Source organism: Centropristis striata, chromosome 3 (genome assembly GCF_030273125.1).
Source record: "Centropristis striata isolate RG_2023a ecotype Rhode Island chromosome 3, C.striata_1.0, whole genome shotgun sequence".
Taxonomy (NCBI): domain Eukaryota; kingdom Metazoa; phylum Chordata; class Actinopteri; order Perciformes; family Serranidae; genus Centropristis; species Centropristis striata.
Genome location: NC_081519.1, coordinates 10,283,981 through 10,304,171, shown reverse-complemented (window position 1 = coordinate 10,304,171; position 20,191 = coordinate 10,283,981). Strand labels below are relative to the sequence as shown.

The window sequence follows — 20,191 nt, the reverse complement described above, 5'->3', positions numbered from 1 at the left end:
TTTTTAATTATCTTGCTTGTTAGTGGATTTTGTGACTGAGTATTTTTCAGTTTTTTTTTATTCTGAAGCATCTGTAGTATTTAAAAAAAAACAAAGGCAGAGTAACCTCGTTGCTCTGTACAGTCTGCCTCATTCTGGCCCACATAAAGTCCCTTTTATGTTTTAGCACTGGCAGTGTCTTTTTATTTGTTTGTGTGTTTGCTATTGGTTGAATAAGCATTGTGTTGACTGGCATATGAGGGGAAGCATGAACTAGTGAATGGAAAATCCCCACAGCCCTAACAAGCTTTGGGCTCAGGGACAACCTGATCCAGACCCAGATCCTGACTCCTTCTCAGTCAGCTGGGCCTCTCTTCTGTTTTCTTTCGAGAAATGTTAGTGAAAGAAAAAATGTAAGAGCCACAAAAGCATAAACGTTTCTAGCAAGGAAAATGTGTCTTAAAAAATGAATCCTACAACAGCACATAATTAGAAAGTGCCAGCCCCCCTTTCATCAACATGTCCTCACCATGGCCCTTGCCATTTCCTCAGCTCTCCCTCCAGGTGGCTGTGCCACAGTTCAGATCAGGCTTCGCACGTGACACTGCTTACAACACTGCAGCTCAGCCTGCTTTATAGGGGGCCACAGCCGATTTGTGTGATCCAAACAATAGCCTTAGTTTTGTCCCCCCCCCCCCCCCCCCCCCCTTGACACCCCTCACTCCCTAGCACTGGAAAAGTGCATGTGATCTACCTCTATATGTACCAGCTTAAATACTTCACTCGTGCAAGATGTCTTAAATTCAACACGCTGCAATCTTGTTTTGATAGATGCTTACAGAAGAAAAAAGGCTTTGTTTGGCTCTAATGGTGACTTGGTCACCTGCAGAAAAGTAATCAATGTACTGATGTGGACAGGGGAACAGCAAAATGTATTTTAGCCACCTAAAAAAAGGCCCATCTAAAAAATGTATTTAACGAAATGTTACATTTAGAATGTTTTTATTGCTTTACTTTGCCGTCAGAAAGCCCTGAAGCTGTTTTATGTTCTTGTCAAAGCCACCAGACTCCATTGACCAAAACAGTTATTTTACCTTGCAGAACATTGGAGACACTGGTCTACCACTTCCTCAATCATTTAGTTTGTTTGTGTTATTGTGTGACTTTGGTGAGTCTAAACTTACCTTTTAAAACACCAAAGTCACACAAAAACACAAACAAACTAACTGATCAATAAAGTGGTAGACCAGCTGTGAGTTAAAATAACTGCTTTTGGCAATAGAGTCTGGTGGCTTTGACGAGAGCATATAACAGTTTCAGCTCCACCCACGTCAACTCTAGCAAGGCTTTCTGACATCAAGGTTAAGCTTCAAAACGTTGTGTACACAGAAACTTTCACCTACACTGATTTTGTGGATGGTATATTTTTAGATGAACTGTGACATGCCAAACCCCACTTCAATGAATCCAAACTATGCCTTTAAGGTTACATAGGTTAATAATAAAGGTTAAGGTTATTTGCTGTAGCTTGTACATCCTCAAGTTTGTTGCATCATTCTGACCTATGGAAGAATTGAAATTTGTCGTGGTATCTGCTGACGTGTCTATGACGTCTGTAGAAACAAAGTGCCTTGGAGCAATCATTAGCTCTCCATAGGAAAAGAACAGTCAAATCTCCAGCCTCAGTTTTCACCCACTGGCTCCTTCACAAGGATAGCCTGTATGGGTCGATGATGGGAACACCAGGATGATTTTTCTTTTCCTTGGGTGCCCTAATTGAGCTACAGAACAGAATAGTTGAAGCTGTACCAGCCAGCCTGTGTAGATCTTTCACCAAACTATTCAAAGAGCTGTGTAGAGAAACAGAGCAAATAGAAACTTCTCAAAGAAAAAAAAAGGTTTGGGCCTGCTAACCTGGCTCACTCACAGTAGAGGAATGTTGAATAAAAGAGCCTGTTTAATTCAAATTAGCAATGCCTTTTCCACCGCGGCACTGCAGAACCGCTGCCAGCTCGCTCAAGAATGAAGCCTTGTGGGGCTCTATCCACTTCCTGTGGATGAGGTGTTCCACTCGATCTTCTCCGTCTACTCTCTCACTTTCTCTTTCTCTGTCTTTGTTTCTCACTCTGTTCATTTTCCACACAGTGCCCTCCCTCTTATACACTTACTGTAAATGGGTCAGCAGATGTTGGAGGAAAATGATGGGAGGAGATAAAAAGGAGAGAGGTTGAGGAAGAGGCAAGGCCAACACTTTGACTTTCCACACAGGCTGAGAAAGATGAGACCTTTAGAGAAGTGATTGCTTTCAAGTGTAAAAAAAGGACAGGAAGGAAGAAGTACGTGCACTTTGCTTGCATTTTCATCAAAGAAAGAAGAAAGAAAGACACTTATTTGCTTTCTTCCTAAGAATTAGATGAGAAGATTCATACCAATTTAATTTCTGTTTGCTAAATATGGAAATAGAGCTAGCAGGGGATTAGCTTAGTTAAGCAGCATAAAGACTGGAGGCAGGGAGAAACAGCTAGCGGGGCCTTCTCTTAAGTTAAAAATGTCCCAGTAACACCTTAAAGTTGATTTATTAACTTGTTGTATCCATAGACTCTACAAAAGATATAGTACAGAAGCTAGAAGTGACCATATTTGGACGAGAGGGAGGAGCCAGGTTGTCATCTACAGCTAGCACTAGCTAGCTAGCTTGGTTAGCAAAGTGCAAAAATGAACAGCTGCTTTCTTTCTTGTGCCTTTAAGTTCAACTAATGTAACAATTAACTTTCATGAACTAACAACATAATGTGAAAGGGTCAAAGTTTTAAGAACACCGTGGTGGCGACTTGTCAGTCAGGTAGCCCGACTGTAAAGCATACCCTGCTTTATTGTCTAGTTTACTGTAAATGGGACCATGATTTACAAAATAAACATTGTGTTGTATTGAAGAAGACTTGAAACTAGTGGTTGAGAACATTAACCCATTAGAAATGTTTACTTGGGTTAAAAAAAATTAAGGGAGATGTAGGGTAATTTTCTCATAGACTTCTTTAAAATATGGCCATTACAAAGAATGGAAGTCCAAGGCAAATGGCTTTACTTTTCTCTCCTGAATGTTGCTGCCTTTTGTTGTATCTTGATTGTTTGATTAATCCATTGGCCATGGAGACCTTCAACTGAGCTCTTTCTCTAGTGTTGCTTTCACTGCTAGGTTGCCAGGCAACTGGTCAGCAAGAAACAGATAGAGCATGTAATTCCTCATCAAACCAGAAATTATTTTTTGTACCTTTCACTTTGTACATAAATAAATACAAGGGATACAATGTGTTAATTAGTGAGCTTTGGAAGTACCACTAAGCAGATTATTGAGTCAGGGTGTAGCTGTTTGCTTTTGTTGTAATTATTGTACAGTCACTGTCTCCGATGGGAATAAAGTGTCATCAAAGTGCCACAGCCCCATATACTTGGACAGTGGTGACAGCAGTTTGGACATACTGCACAGAGTTGTTGGCAATACGTGGACTAGTTGGACTTAGGGACAGAAGTTGTGCTGAGTCATTATTCTTTTTGTGGATGAAAGACTGGTCAGAGTCACAAGGTGGCTAACCTCATCCAAGAAAAGGAGTTCAGTAATAAGGTTATTAAGCAGAAAAGCCCTCGCTGCTGTTCCAGTGATTTTAGCAGCACTTCCTCTTCTATATTGAGTTAAAGCTGTGTATTTAATGTCTTGGAGGGGGCCGTTTTGACCAATTTTATATTCACTCAAGATATGTTTTCTTTCCCAGGGATCCCAAAGTCCTCTCTTAGTGCATACTACTACACTAGGCCTGCTTTCCACTAGTCTGGCATGCTTATTCTTAGTGTTTTGTCTCTGGGATGGATCTGTGTGTACACTTTAGAAGTAGTGAAGGTAGTCATTTGGCCAGTTCCAATGAGGATAATGGTGTGTTTGTAGTTCCTGCTAGTTTTCTCTAGTGTCCATCTTTTGCTGCCACAATGGCTCTTTGAATTTCTGCCTTGTGGTTCTGCTTAGTTGGTAAGAGGAAAAGATAAATGTAAATCCACGATGGATTAGAAGGGGACAGCTGAAGTGTTGGGGAAACAAGGTAAAGGAACAAAGTTGCTAGGGAATGAGGGGAACAGATGCAAACACATATGCCTGTTTTCTGGAACCAGCAATTTTCAGAACTTTGTCTGTGAAGTGAAAATAAATTTGTCTTTGTAATGTTCTTGCAGAAACAGTTTATAAAAGCATAGTTTCCAAATCATGCTTGCAGACGTGGTGTAAGAGGAGCTTACAAAATGTGTAGGGTTTCCCAACTGCACAAAGTCATCTGATTATGACAAGCAGCTCTGATTAATAACCGCATTGACCCTTAGTGCTTCATTAATCACTCTGCTGACGTATATAGTGTCATTATGAACCATGAAGACCCTGAGCATTTTTGATTGCTACATGGGGAAATGTCCTTTTAATAGTCTGATAATATTTAAGTTTTATTCCAGTTCCTCTACCAGGAATAAGTTTTCCCATAGTCTTTCAATAAGGGGAGCATGAGGGATCTTTGGAAAACTGTTTTTAATGTATTCATAGTCAGATTGTTTGCTGCACACATACTGCAGGTTGTTTCTGTCTTGTATCTGGACATAATGGTGTGTGATGAGACCCTCGCACTTCCACAAATATGAAGGAACAGATAGCTTGATGTGCGCCCACTGAGGGAGATGGTGGAGAAACATTTCTGTGTTACTTCAGTCTGACAAATACGTTGTCAGACACACAGAGTTCCAACTGTCAGAAAATCTGTCATCCACTGACAGGATTAAAGGGCACTGTTTTATCAAGATTGATTTGAAAGCATTTCTGCTTTACTGAACAGTTTATAGTCGAGACAGAATGGATGAAAGAGACAAAGGGAGAAGGCATATGACAAAGATCCCATGGTAAGATCAATCTTCAGAAATACGTGCTGCTGTTCTGTACGTGATGTCATGGCTCCAAACGAACCAGTTTGGTTCTTATTGGGACCCGAGCGGAAAGATATATTGTTGTGACCGAGGCACACACAGACCTTTCCAAAGACAAACCAAAGTGTGTTCAGTTTTTCATCAGTTGCTTTGATCAACTGTACCACTCTCATCTACTTTACATTCAATATACTGCATAAAATGACAGTGTAATCATGCACCCGAGAAAGATTATTTGGGTTAGATTGATGGTTTCATTTGAGCCAATAATGTGGCTCACAACAGTACAGGATAAAGAGCAGGAACAGTGTACTGAACAGTAGTTGGTTTGATGATAGATGATAGAGAGAGAGATGATATTAGATTATCTATTGCATGAGTCATGCAAACAGTCCGTGTTAAAAGAATGATAAAAAATAATTAAATGATCAGTTAATGGTAAACTGAAACAGCACCAGAGTAAAAGCAGATTCTTGAAAAGTGAGCACATTTATTTAGATAAATGAAGATAAAATTGATTCTCGTCTGTAATGCTCATGTCGAGTTTCTAATGAGAATAATGATACATTTTTATTTGTAAAGCACTTTTCAATGTTAAAAGCAATCCCAAGGTCCTACAACAAGATACAACAAGATTAAAAACAGGTTGAAAAGAAAGAGCACAGGGATACGTTTAAAAAAGGCTTCTTTTTTTTAAGATAAAAGTTTCTGAGGCTTTCCTGACCTGGATAGAGACTGAATTTGACAAGATATAGAGGAACATAATGCACATTTGTTGGTATACACAGGAATATTACACTCCATACTTTTTGAGATGACCAGAATTGTTCGTGTCTTCCTCAGGTCCACACAGTACCGTATCACGGTGCCCTCCTAATGAGTACCAGTGTGGAGGAACGGAGCTCTGCATCCACATGAGCAAACTGTGCAACGGGGCTCCAGACTGTACTGACGGCTGGGATGAGGGACCACACTGCAGAGGTATCACTGCCACACACACACACACACACACACACACACTATGCATTTATGGGGTATGCAATATGAATGTGAAAGAGTGAGCTGGTAAATAATATAATTCTTGTGCTAGTACATTCTGTCTGTGTGAAAGAAATGGGAATAAGGAGTCTGACTGGGTTTTGGTTCTTTTATGTGTCGCTTACTTATCACACAGTTCTCACCCTTGAAATCTTCACACTGAAGTCAGTTTGATTCACCACATCAGTGTGAAAATATTGTGTTGTTTTTTGTTGTTGCGTTCCAGTATGCTATACGGAGACAACTGTATGTTTTACATTCTTTCGTCTGGGTACAGTATATGTGGTAATACCTTATTTTAGCACATTTAAGGAAGCGGCCCTTTAGAAATCGAAACTAGGAAGCAATTTATGATGACGTTCATTCCCTTCACAAGAATGTGCTGATCGGGTTGACCACACGAAGAAAAAAAAAAAAAGCTGGATTGTGCAAAAGACTTTAATATCTTACTGGATGGATGGAATAATACAGGAAAGGGCAACCTGAGGACTTCCTCTATTTGGTCTGTCAAGGGTTAGCAGAGGAACATGACTAATGAAAGCCAATCAGATTCTGTCTATCAAGCTACTTTGTGTTCCAGCACACAGGTCATATAAATGTTTAAATAGCTAGCAGGCATCATTATTGCTGCATCTCTAATATATACCCTGAAGTCTATATATTAATGATAGATATGCATTTTTGCTTGATACATGCCAAACTCTAACCTCCTACAAAATCCAATAACTTACGAACCAAAGCAAAAAGTATAAAATAATTATTTTATCCCGAGGCGCTGAGGGTTTAATTGGCACAGTGTGCAGTATTAAATACCTAATCTGGCCATCTCTTTTTCTCCCCATCGTCAATGTGTCATTCTTTTCTTTTACTGAGGTGGGCACTTGTGTTTTCTCTCAGAAAAAGAGATCTATTTTTTCATCTCTCAGCTTCACCTTCAGTTAACAATATGAGCTTGGATGAAATATTTATTAAAGAATCATGGAGAGAGGCTTGGGAAAGGCCATCAAATTTTCATGAACTTTCAGGCTGGCTGGACATTGAGGTGTGTGTGTGTGTGTGTGTGTGTGTGTGCGTGCGTGTGCGTGTGTGTGTGTGTGTGTGTGTCTGTCCACATATGGGCGTGCATCACCTTTCCTGAGCACGAACATGGGCCCCTTTAATGTTTATTTCAGAGTTTAAACTTGGTGTCAAGGTTTAAATTAGGGTAAACTGGTGGGTTTTATGTTTATATTTGTGACTGTGTAGTAGTCTGAAGCCAGTGTTTGGTAATAGTTGACTACATGTCTTTTAACTAGTAGTTAAACTACATTTTACAGTTGCGTGTTAGTATTTCAACTGCAATATTTGCAGACTGTTTTCCCCATTTTGTGCATGGTTCACTACTCAAACTACAAACAATTTTTTGCCATAATAGGAAAGAAATTATTTTTTAGGTTTATTTGACCATTCTCTACTGTAATCAAACCCCCCTTTTCTCTTTCACACTTGCCCTTTCACCTTTGTGTAGTGCATGCATGAGAAAGGTGCTCAGCTCAGCGCTCACAGTGACATCACGGATGGCTGAAGCTCCTCTTAGGAAACACTGCCCAAATAAATTTTGGCTTTTTCTTCAGCCTGTATAAATCAGTGATTGAGGATTATTGCTACAGGCAAGTATGCTCAGGTACCAGTGGTCAATTACAGTAACATATATCAAGTTGAAAACTTAAGACATTACAGTGATTATGTAAATGCTCTGGGTTTTTTTTATGGTACTGTCATTTGGGTCACAAACACCCACTTATGAAGCCAGATTATTTTTGAAAACTATTGTAGTGCTATTTCACCCAATCAAGTTTTTTTTCCTGGAAGTCAGGATAAAGTAATGAAAGTCTCTCTCAAAAAAACTCAAATAATATATACATATACCCAGCCCTACATATATATATATATATATATATATATATATATATATATATATATATATATATATATAATTTTGTATTGGTCAAGATATACATTTTTTATCTTGAGTTATAAAAATGTTTTGTTTTTTAGTATTGTCAAAAACATTTTGAATGTGTACAATCCTATTAGTGTTATATGTTCTGATAGTTTAGAGAATCTTGAGTGGGTGTTTTTTTTTATGTGTAATCATGGACACACCTCAAACACAGCTGTGGACAATCATGTAATCATGGGCTGTTTATGATTGTTGATATGTCTTGTGAAACTCTTAAATAAATCAGTGCAAAGGTGGTAAGCGTGTGCAGGAATTTACTTTTTTCCTTAAATTATGTAAGTGGTTTGCATTCTGAACCAAAAAAAAAAAGAAATTTTCTTTTTTTTTGCTCAAAATAAATATTTTGCGGTATGTGTCATGGTTGGTTGTTTACATTGTTGCCCATGTTGGTTTTCTAAACACATCTTCGTTGTTCGGTGCTCAGACTTGTTTTGGAAAATTCCCTGCATGTCTGTAATTTGAACTGTGGTTGTCTCAGCAAGCCTCGGGAGGGCAACAGGAAGACTTATATTCAATGCATTGTACAGGGATTGGCAGCAGGGCACTAGTTATATTGGTGGTGTTTATTCTTATGCAGAGCAAAGGACTTAAAAGTCTGGGATAAAAGCTGAAAATTCAGAGAGAGAGAGATCTGCTGATGTGTGTGATTTACTGTGATGTGTATGGTTTAGCTTATTGTTAAAGCTGTTTGGAGCTGTTTGAGTTTAACTTTGTTATTGATTTAGGTGCTTTTATGAAATTCATTTAGTGCAGAAATGTAATACATACAGCACTGGATTGCACCTAACCTGTGGGCTTTTCTTTCTTTAATCTTGAAAGTGTGGTGAGATTCTTGATCCCTCTTCTCTCTCCCCAGAGGTGCTGTGTTTGTGTGAATTGTCTGCCAGAGTTTTCTGGGCAAAGTGAATCACTTGTGACTGATAGATCTCAGCCCGGTTTGACATGGCTGTGTCTGTTTGACTATGACTCACTGTGTCTTGATTTATATCTCACAGGATGTGCAGTGCACTGGTGAAAACTCTGCTGAGATTCCATTATGCGTCGCTCAGCTGACTGGAAGATGTGATTCTAGCGTGTTGTGTTTATGCCCTTCTGTATTTGATGTGTGTGTGTAGCCTTGGAGATGGACTGGGTTAGCAAGGAGGTATTGATTGTGACTGCAGGGCCAAAGAATTTGTTGATTTTTGTTGTTTCTCTGGCCTTCCAGACTTTGTATCTTGTATTTGCTTTGCTTGGAGGATTAATCCACCTTAACATCACTTCAGAAGAAGTCATGTTTTAAAGATTTTAAACATAAAAAAGGATCATCTATTTTTTATGTCAGCAACTCAAAATAGTTATTTTAGTCTATTACTATTAATAGACATTTTTAGACTACCAAAATATTACTGCAAAACCCCAAAACAACTTTAATGTACGGATGCTCATTGCTACACCTCTATCCTGATTGACAGATCGCCATTGTAGCGACTTGTAAATCATCTACCATCTATTTTACTATAAATGGGACCATAATTTACAAAATGAGCATCAAGCTGTATTGAAGAAGACTTGAAACTAGAGACTGAGAATAAACTAATTTGGAAAATGTTTACTGAGGTAATAAATCAAGTGACAAGTAGCGTAATTTTCTCATTGACTTCTATACAGTCTTTTTGTAACCAGTGGAGTGGCACCCTGCTGGTCATTAGAATCTTGATCTTGATTGATTAATTTGTTATTTACAAATAATTTCAAAGTGAACGAGTTGCATCACTGTGTCAGCTCAACTTTCCATTTCTGCTATTTTGTAGTTTAATAATAATAATACATTTAATTTTATAGCACTTAAAAATGTATTGAAAGACATATTAAAAAATAGAAGCAAGAAACAATAAAGACAAAATCAACAACAATTGAGGACAGTAAAAACAACAACAACATTTAAAACAATCATTGGAACAATTTTTTTAGAAGAAAGAGAGAAGAAGAAAAAGAAGAATGGGGGACTAATGGATTACAGGTTACAAGCAGATTTAAATAGATTTTAGTTTAAGCATTTATTGCAGCAGTATAACAGAAACACCTCTGTGTTCTGCAAAGAATAGGCTTGTAAACTGGCGTGATGACGCATTCGCTTGACTTGTAATTGTGCTATTAGCACCTCTGATTTTGTTCTCCTGTATCTCTGCTGCCTCTGTACCGAGCAGTTGTTCAAATATGATCCACTTATCGGCTTGAATGAGTCTTCTAATCCCGAGCCCATCGCTCTCATCGGTGACACATTCTGGTTTGGGGTTTGTTTTGTTTCAGGGATAGATCTAGAACAGGATCTGACACACTCTCTGTTCCACAATCCACTCACTGTACAGTAGAGCACATCTTTTGGCAGATCTAATCTCATGATGAGATGATGGGTAACTGAGCTGAGCTGAGTGTTTCGTACCCATTATTTATATTTGCCTCGTTGTCTGGAGGAGGCCGCAGAGAGTAGAGTTCAACAATTTAGCCAGACACATCAAGTATTTACCCACTTCAGCGCCCCACTGAGCTGCAAACATTCCTCAGAAAATGTTCAACAGCTTCAGCAGCACCTGCTCCTGTCACCTACAGGCATGCCTGTCTCTGTGTCTTCTGCCAGATAGTACCCAGCAGGATGAGTGAAATGTGTGATCACAGTATAATCTGTGGGTTTAAAGTGGGACGTTGAATGGATTATTACAGAATTATGCACAAATCCACCTCCTATTAGAGCCACTGATGCAGTGTTTTCAGCCCCATAACAACGTCAGTAACAGTAAAGAAGCATAAATAAACACCTTATGTCTGTCGTCTTCCCACACACATTCCTCCAAAAACTCACTCCTGTCTTCTGTCTCCCTCACCTCTTTTGTCTTCCTCCAGAGTTTATATCCAACTGCACGCTCTCGAGTTGTCAGGAAAGCTGTGCGGTGACTCCAGTGGGCCCTGCTTGTTACTGTAAGAGTGGCTATGAGATCAGTCCAGATGGAAAGACATGCAAAGGTGAGTTCCTCCAGGCAACGGCCACCATCTGTGAGGCCTGCAGGTTGAGTATGTGCTGCAAGTACCTGCATTTAATCAACAATTCACGGAAAATTAGTGGATCCTGTATTTTATTTCTCGATGAGGTGGCAAACAGCCAGAATTGGCAAGATGGGAATGTTGCATCAACATCAAACATAAGCTGGTAACTCCACATCAGTACTGGTTCTCTGTTTAGTACCCAAAGCCTGCAGTTTTTATTCAAGATTTTGTGAAACTTAATGAAGTGCAGAGCTCACAGCGGGTAGTTCAGGTACACTGGGAGTGTGGAGCATTTCCCACACAAGTCTGTTTGGCATCATTTTACTGATATAATGGTTATTCAGAGCAACACACCACCTTTAATGATTCACTAACTTAGTCTGGCAAAGACACAAATTGGTATGCTTTCAAAGTTAAATCAGTTATTTTATGTCCCATCTGTGGATATGTTATTGTTTGGATTCTATTTTCTATTTGTACAAATTTTCTCAACCAGAATGGGTTGTATTCCATGGATGAATTACTGAGGCACAGACCAAAGACACATGTACCATCCAGGATGAGACTCTAAATGACCAAAAAGAAACATAAAAGGTCCACAAAGAGATTCAAAACTGCTGCAAAAAGACATGAAGAGACTCACAAAACTATGAAAATGAGCAAAACAACCACAAATACATGCAAATTGACTACAAAAAACGCAGACAAAAACACTTACAAAAAAGTTAATTTAACTTTGTTAAGTTCATTTATTGTTTATTTACACAATTTAAAAAAATAAAAGAATGGACTATATCATTTGCAAGGAATGTGAAGGACAATTACTTTAAAACCCTCCAGGGGCTTGAAAATCTCCAGGCAGCATATTAAAAGAAATAGTTACAGCAATATAATATACACAATTTGAATGTTATCTGCCAATAATTTGACGTAAATCGAAACATCCTATAAAAATCCAACTGTTACACAGGACTAATAAATCAATCATAGTCATTAGACATACACTCGTGCACACTTTTAAAACATTGATTTATAATACATGCAATTAAAATGAAACTCTATTTTCAACAAACTGAATGCGTACTCATGTGAAGTGACTTCAACTTCTCAAAGGACAAAAAAAATCTACAACAAAAGAGAAGGAGATAATGAACACAATTAATGAGAGTCACAGTAAGCAACTACAAAAACAAAATTACAACAAAAAGAAGCTCAACAACTATAAAGTCTTTGCATCTTGCTCCTATGTAGGAGAGGTGATGGGGCCATTTACATATCTGTGCTGTAGCATCTGATACCTGATATCTGATAAGACTGTCTCTGGTTTCTTTGGTACAGATTTTGACGAGTGCAGTTTGTATGGGACCTGCAGCCAGTCCTGTACCAACACGGACGGCTCCTACACCTGCTCCTGTGTGGAGGGCTACTTGCCCCAACCAGACAACCGCTCATGCAAAGCCAAGAATGGTAAGCACCAGCAGGCAGCAGCAGGACTGAATGTAATCCAGTTTTGACAGTGTCGATGTTCTGTTCACGTTCCACCAGTTAACCGTTAGTTATATTCACATTCCAGTGCCAGTAGACCGTCTGCCCGTGTTGCTGATTGCCAACTCCCAAAACATTCAAGCCACTTCCCTGAGCGGCACAACGGTCCACAGCCTGCTGTCCACCAGCACCAAACAAACCACAGCCATGGACTTCCTCTATGCCCAGGAGACTGTCTGCTGGATTCATGTAGGAGACGCCCCATCGTCCACACACCTCAAATGTGCCAAGATCCCCAATCTGAAGAGCTTCACAGAGGAGAGAGTCATCAACATCTCCCTCAGCCTGCACCGTGAGTACACCACTGCAGTATGCAACTGGTACATTTATAAAGCAAACACAGTCCAGGTCTCCACACACAATACATTATACAACAGCAGAAAAAGTTGCCTCACACTGCAGCAAGGGAAAGAATGAGTATTTGTGTGTGTATTGTAATTTTTCAGTATTGTTTTATTCCTGGAGGCCACATTCAAGGTGAATTTTCACTGTAAATTTCCTTCTCTCATGTGCCAAGGCCAGAAGAAAAACACTGTCATGATTTTTTCAAACAGAATTTTCGAGTATTGTTTGTTGGGCTTGCTACTGTGGGCTCACAGTGGAAACACAGACACACTATTGCACTCTTCAGGAAATGTGTCTTAAAGAAAAATTCATCACTTGCAATGCATTGTCTTGTTCTAATGCAGCGTATTCCCAAGAGCAGGTTTGTATGATTCCTACAAAAAGTATGGGAATTCATATAATATCCTAGGAAATATGATTGCTTTTAAACATATGATGATGGCTGCTTAAACATAACGTTAACATTGTGAATCTGAACTATTTCAGTAAGTTTAGGCATCTGACCTACTTGGTTAAGGTTAGGAAAGACGGCCAGGCTTAGGATTGTGAAAAACCACTTCTGTATAAAACACAGGGGTCCTGGTGTCCTGGTTGAAAGCTAGAGTATGTTTGATTAATCCACCTCCCCCCCACCCCCCACCCCTCACCCCCCATCCTATAAGACAATGGACAAAATTTCATCGTAAAAGCGAGAACATTCAGTGCATTGCTTTTCATAGAAAATCATACGAGTCTGTTTAATGTGATGTGTAGTTTCACCAATTAGATCTTAATGAGAAGCAGCCACATGTTTGCTCTCGGAGGAAGAATACATTTGTATACCTTCTCACTCAGAGAAATCCATTCCATGCTCCCATTATTCATGCAGGTCTGGCCAAAATAAAGCACAGACTTGATAGCACAGAAGGTGCGTAAAGATGAAAATACAGAAAAAACACACAGCAGACATCCATTTCGCCCACGGCTCATTCAGCAGGTGGACCTTGAAACTTTTAAATAAGCTTCCTCGAAGTTTGTTATAACACACACACACACACACACACACACACACACACACGCACGCACAGATTAGTTTAGTTTAGTCTAAGCCCACATACAAACTATATTCACTTGAAATTGGCCTTTACAAAGTCTGGTCAATATAGTTAAAGCACATTAAATCAGATATTTCCAGTCCTTTTGCTATCTGAAGATGTCTGCCTGTGTGACATGATTCTAACAAATCAGACCTTGAGATTTCCAATGTCTCCTAACCTCTGTCTACAATCCTTGGCCGACCCTGACCTTGAGCATTATGTTTGTCTGGTTTGCATCCTTTGCAAGATGGCAATTTGGCAGGGCAGGTTTTGTCTGAGTGGATTCAAATGTGTTTCACTTTTTAAAGTCAAATGTAAACAGGTGGAGGAAAAATGTTAAGAAATTTAACCAAAACCGATCAGCATCAATACCTATGTGCCTGTGCACAGCCTGTGAGTCAGAGATATTGTGGCAGCGCATTAAAAGCAGCTGTGTTTTTCCATGGCTTCAGTTTAATTTCAGAAAGAGTCTTTTTTTCCTGTAAAACTGAAACTAAAAGACAGACCTTGGTGATCTGAGGAGCGTGACTGAGTGCAGATGTGTGTCTGTGCATGCTCCTGAGTGTAGACAACCTGCAGGTCGAAAGCCTGCACACGTTTTCCCTCCCTCTGTTTATCACTTCTATGCCTTAAGTTCCCTACGCAGCCTGGTTACAGGGAAGCTTGACTTTACTGGGAATCAGAGGCAAAGCAGCCACAGGAACAACACAATTATCCACACACAACGCCAGCAAGAATTTATCATTGTATCTTTTAGGAAGTTGGTTGGCAGATGGTTTATTACTATCTGCACAGCATACATTAATTAAAGGACTTTGCCTTGAATTGAAACAACATTGTGTTTTTTATTCACTCAGTCATTTTATTCATATTGTCCTTGTTCTCTCTGCAATCCTGTAAAGGGAAACTACATCCATATCCAAAATGCATTAAAAAATGTCATTATTCCTTTGGTCTGAAACTGTCCAGAAATATAAGTTAACATGAACAACTCTCTCTCAAATCCAAAAGCTAGAGTATCATCAAGTATAAAGTCTGGTGCTGCACCCAGGGGGCTTTACTGAGCATAGAAATATGAAGACTAGACTAAGACTAGAATAAACATTGTACTGTTCGCTGACACAGTTATGTTGGTGACAACACGCATGAGCATAGCTGTAAAATCTGAATCAGCTTATTTAAAGACAAGCAAGTTAGCTAGCTAGCACTGCAGTGCGCTGTTCTACAGTCTATGTTTCTACCAGACCTATCACAGTAAACAGTGTAGCACTTAAGCATGATCGAACTAGCAAGTGATCTAGCTATCAATCTAACTAGCGGTCAGGTGCTAGTTAGCTCGATAGCTAGATAATGACGCAATACTTAAATGCTGTATTGATTACAGAAAATTTAAGGTGGTCAATCATCTGGTAACAGCAATGTGCTTTCTACACTGCGACAACAGTGTATGGATGAAACATCCCGTGGTCAAATATAACTCATTTAGCTGCTGGCTCACTTACTTGTCTGGTTTTTGGCTTTCAGAGAAAGTAGCTCATGTTTTTTATATTGATTGAACTTTCCTAGCCCTTGGAGATAATGTACTTACATTTTTAATTTAGGTGGTGTTGTTCCACTTTAACTCCTCGTTTGATCTTTCCACAACACTGACGGACCAGTATAATACTGCCAAACTATAATTGTATATACAGTAGCTGAGCTTCATTTCTCATTTATTTCTCTTTTCTCCGTTTTGTCCTTGCATACGAGCTTTGTGACCGATCACATCCACTCAGTATGCAGCCGCTCGTCTCCGTGCACATCCCTTTTCCATGTGACTAAAGAATGCCTTGACATGACAGAAATGACTTTCTCAGCACAGACCATCAGAGAAAATGAAAAGGCCGAATGATGACAGTCGGGCAGCTCTGTCTTCCACATGCTCGCACAGTGCGGTGCAGCTGTCATTTGGAAATATGCTCATTTCAAACCAGATGATATCAGGCAAGCTCCGAACAAAGAAAATTATGAATAGGGTTTTTTGGATCCCTCACAGTAATAAGAAGATCGAGCCTAATGCACCTCTGTGTTTGTTTTGAGACTTGCTAATGCCAAATCTGTTATTATCACATTATTCAGTACACCCTTTAATCAGTCAGGCTCATGTAGCAAAACACATCATAACACCCTCCTTAAAATTACAGGAACAGTGACACACTGATATGGAGATTTCCTGTTGGGAAAAATGTGTCTTTGTGCTAGTAATTAAAAGAACAAGGATTATGACTATAACCATGCAGCTTTCAACCAGAACCTTGGCGCAAACTGACTCGACTATTTAAGGACTAGAAGAATTTGCAGGAAATTCCAGCTTCAGCTGGGTTCTCCACGGCTGCCCCCCCCACACACACACACATGCACCCACACACACTGCAGCGCTCGTGTGCAAACACATGCTGATAAACACATTTGTGCGTGCGCACACACACACACAGACAAAATGGAGAGCTGGCTGCATTGGACAGGATGTGCTTGACTGATGATGAAGGATTAGAGCTGTATTGCTGGAATAAGGAAGCAATTGAAGGCCGATGCACTTCCTGTGTCCGAGTGACAATATTACTGCAATCCTGATTCCAAAAAGGTCAGGGTGCTTTGAAAAACATAATAAAAACAGAATGCAATGACTTTCAAATCATCTGAATATAAGACATATAATGCTTTCAAATATTTTTATTAGAGCACACAGTCATAGCGTCACACAATTACAACAAACACACAAGTGAGCAATGTATATCCATAAAGGAAAGTGTGCAGCCAGGACACAGCGCCCTCTTTTTGTTTTATGATATAACAAAGGAAAATGAATGAACAGTCAAATATGTAGGATGCAAAATACAGATAAAGAAATGATAAACTAAAAAGACAAAACCTAAGCAAATATCCCCCACCTACCCACCCATCCACCCACCCAGCCGTACCCTACCGTCTATTCAGTAATTTGTTGTAATAAAGGGGAAAAATGAATTGCCACTACAAGGTGTGAGATACTGAATGAGAGGTGACCAAATTTTGTCAAATAGCGGGAGTTTATCCATAAGAGTATATTTTATTCTCTCTAAATGGAGAGTGTTAGTAAGATCACTAAGCCACATCTTTGTGGTGGGCGCGTCTTTCTTTTTCCAGTGCATGAGAAGTAACTTCTTCGCAACAATGAGACAATAAGAGAGGAAACATTGTTGGAAGTTGTTTAACCTTTTAACATTATCTAACACTCCCAGAATAATGGTGAGTGGTTTAGGATCTAGTTGTATGTGAAGTATTTCAGATATTAAACTGAAGATATTAAACCAAAAGACCTTGACCTTATCACACAGAGCAAAGCTGTGAAGATATATAATGCTCAAACTGGGAAAGTTTTTGCAAATTTATACACTCATTCTGAATTTGATGCATTCTGTTTTTATTTACATTTTGCACAGCATCCCAACTTTTTTTGACTCAGAGTTTTCTTATTTTCATGTCAGTATGTGTTTGAGTGACATAAGAAAAAGAAAGGCAAAATGCTGGTTGTCTCCTAGCATGACTGTTTTGCAGAATAAACCATATCTAACCTTTAAATTTTATGATGACTTTAACAAATGATGTCAGGAGCAGCTAAATCTGACCACCCAAAGGACCCCAAATACTTCCCGTCAGCGCAAAAAATATACAATACAAAAGAGCAGATTTTTCTCATCTGTTCCAGTCCATAATCTGGAGTGACGGCCCAGACAGCGGAGTTGGTCTTTTGGACAGGCTGCTGCTGCCGTGCGAGTGTGACAGAATAGGAGGAGCAGGTTTATGCTTGCAGTCAACATGGAAGGAGCCAGCAGCAACCAATGGCAGGGGTGAACATACAGGAAATGATGCGCGTGTGGTTGGAGTGACTCATGACCTCAGAATGCCACAGATGAGTTGTCCAGATGTGTCCCCTCCCCTTCGCACTCTCACTCTCTCTCTCTTGCTCATTCCCTTTGACTCTTTTTTAAGTCCCACTTTCCTCCTTCAAATTTCATGAAACATACACTTACTCTTATTCTACAGTATATTTGACAGTGCCTGTTTCTTGCCACTGCTAATTATACCAGTCACTCGCATCACACAAAAGTGGTGATGTAAGCTCCATGTCACAATGAAAAAGTTTTTCACTATTTTAAGCTTTCAGTTAACAAAAAAACTGGGATATATCTGAGTTTATTTTGATTAAAAACTGTGTTAAACTAAAATGGTATGTAGATCACTGCTTAGCCTGTACTTAAAAACAACACCAGACCCAAAAATGGCTCCTATTTAGTTCAATAAGAACTGCTGATTGGATACGCCAAAAATAGATTCTAGCTGCCACGTTTATAAATGTGGTTATGCGCTGTAGTTTTTCTCATGACTTTAACCATCTTGAGAAACGTTTTACAAAACCTTCATGGATTAAAAATCCACAATAGAAAGGGTCATAATTTACCTATTTGCAGTTCAAAGTGCCCTGTCAACAGACTTACAGACTCCTCTTCTTTAATTTTCTCATAATTTGTCCTAATAATTTCTAATTACATAACGCATATTCTGCATGTGCTGCACTTAATTTACTGTAAATTGTGTTGAGGAGTGCTTTATTGCAGCAGAAAAAAACATACATATACAGGTGCATCTCAATACATTAGAATATGAGAAAAGGTCAATTTCCAGTAGTCCAAGTCAAATAGCCCCAACCAAGTATTGAGTGCATATAGATGGACATACTTTTCAGAGGCCAACATTTCCATATTAAACATACTTTTTAAAATCGGTCTCTTTTAATTTAAATTTTTTTTGAGACACTACATTTTAAGGTCTTTAAATTAAATTTTAATTAAATGTTCTAATTAAATAATTAGAAGAAATTTAATAAATTAAGACATGAAATGTTTCATTCTGTGTGTAATGAATCTATATAATGTGTTATTTCCACTTTTTGAATTTAATTACTGACATAAATAAACTTTTCTATGATATTCTAATTTATTGAGATGCACCTGTAAATATACCACGTACATTTTGAGCAGATATCTGTTTAATCAGTTGGTTATAATAACACATGGGTGCTAAGAGCTCTCCCGATAGGAAACCTAGAAATGAAACTGTCTGAGATAGATTAACATTGAGTAGCACTGTAGATGCTGATGCTCCACACTATGCACAGGAGGGCTGATCCCAGAGCTGCCACTAAGCCTTTCTTCCCTGCTTGTACTGTAAGAGCTACAGTACCTGCTGCCCCTGCACACTGAGCTACAGTGTGCTGCTGCTTAGCACAGACACTGGCCTGAAATCTGCTTAAGAGGTCATGTGCTGTTAAAAGGCAAGCCAGTCAGCACATTTTCAAATCTTCTCTCCATTCAACACTCCGCTCAGCTTTAAAGCTCCCTCTCCCCCCTCCTTTTTTACACATTAACCCTTTAATGTACACTCGAGTACCTAAAATTATCCACTTTCTTTCCCCTCTTGCTTTTTACAGCCTCTTGATCTTACAGAGCTTGTTGTTGTTGTTTTTTTCCACCCTGCCTGTGTGTTTCTGGTGTGACGCCTTCACCAGATGCTTGAGGGAGTGTTTTGGAGTGCTGGAGGTTGGCAAGGGGAAGTGGGGGGTTGGGGTGTATGCACGGTCAGTGTTAAAGCTTCAATTACAGTTTAAATGTGACAGTTCAGAAGTATCAAAACCAAACAGCTCCTTTTAAAATGAATGCTACTGATATAACTACTATCGATCTCCCGGTGTTAGCAGTGTAGTACAAGCAGTGGGTGTCTGTGAAGATGTATGACCTTCACTTGTACTCCTACATACAGTTATTGGAGTAAAACTCTGCCTCGCATCGCTCCATTTAGCAATACACTTTAAATACATTATCTCGACATCCACTCGACTGTTTTTTTCCTACATCAACGGGGAGCAGAGAGATGAACGAGGAATCACGTAGAAAACAAGTTGTTTAGAGGGAGTAGGAAGAAAACGAAGAAGGTCGGTTCTGTTTTTTCAATTATACCGTGTTGTTTTTTATAGCATAGTTTGAGACAGACAGAGCTGCAGTTAATGAATCCAGACTGTTTTCCCACCTCTGGGGAACAGACAAAGGGGAGGGATAGGGGGATGATGCACAGAGGAGGAGGAGGAGAGAGAATGGGAGGAGATTGAAAAGTCTTTGCTGGAGCCATTTCTGTTTAGCAGAGGTGGAGGAAA

General features: G+C 39.3%; 1 protein-coding gene across 2 annotated transcripts in view; it reads left to right on the top strand.

Annotated features, from left to right (window-relative positions):
• LOC131968741 (low-density lipoprotein receptor-related protein 1-like) overlaps positions 1 to 20,191 on the top strand; it is a 122,872-nt gene that overhangs the window by 35,864 nt on the left and 66,817 nt on the right. For both annotated transcript variants that reach the window (XM_059329742.1, XM_059329741.1), the window contains exons 3-6: positions 5,776 to 5,913; positions 10,856 to 10,975; positions 12,335 to 12,463; positions 12,570 to 12,833. In XM_059329742.1, the coding sequence (XP_059185725.1) occupies positions 5,776 to 5,913; positions 10,856 to 10,975; positions 12,335 to 12,463; positions 12,570 to 12,833 (651 nt within the window). The remainder of the gene's footprint in view (positions 1 to 5,775; positions 5,914 to 10,855; positions 10,976 to 12,334; positions 12,464 to 12,569; positions 12,834 to 20,191) is intronic.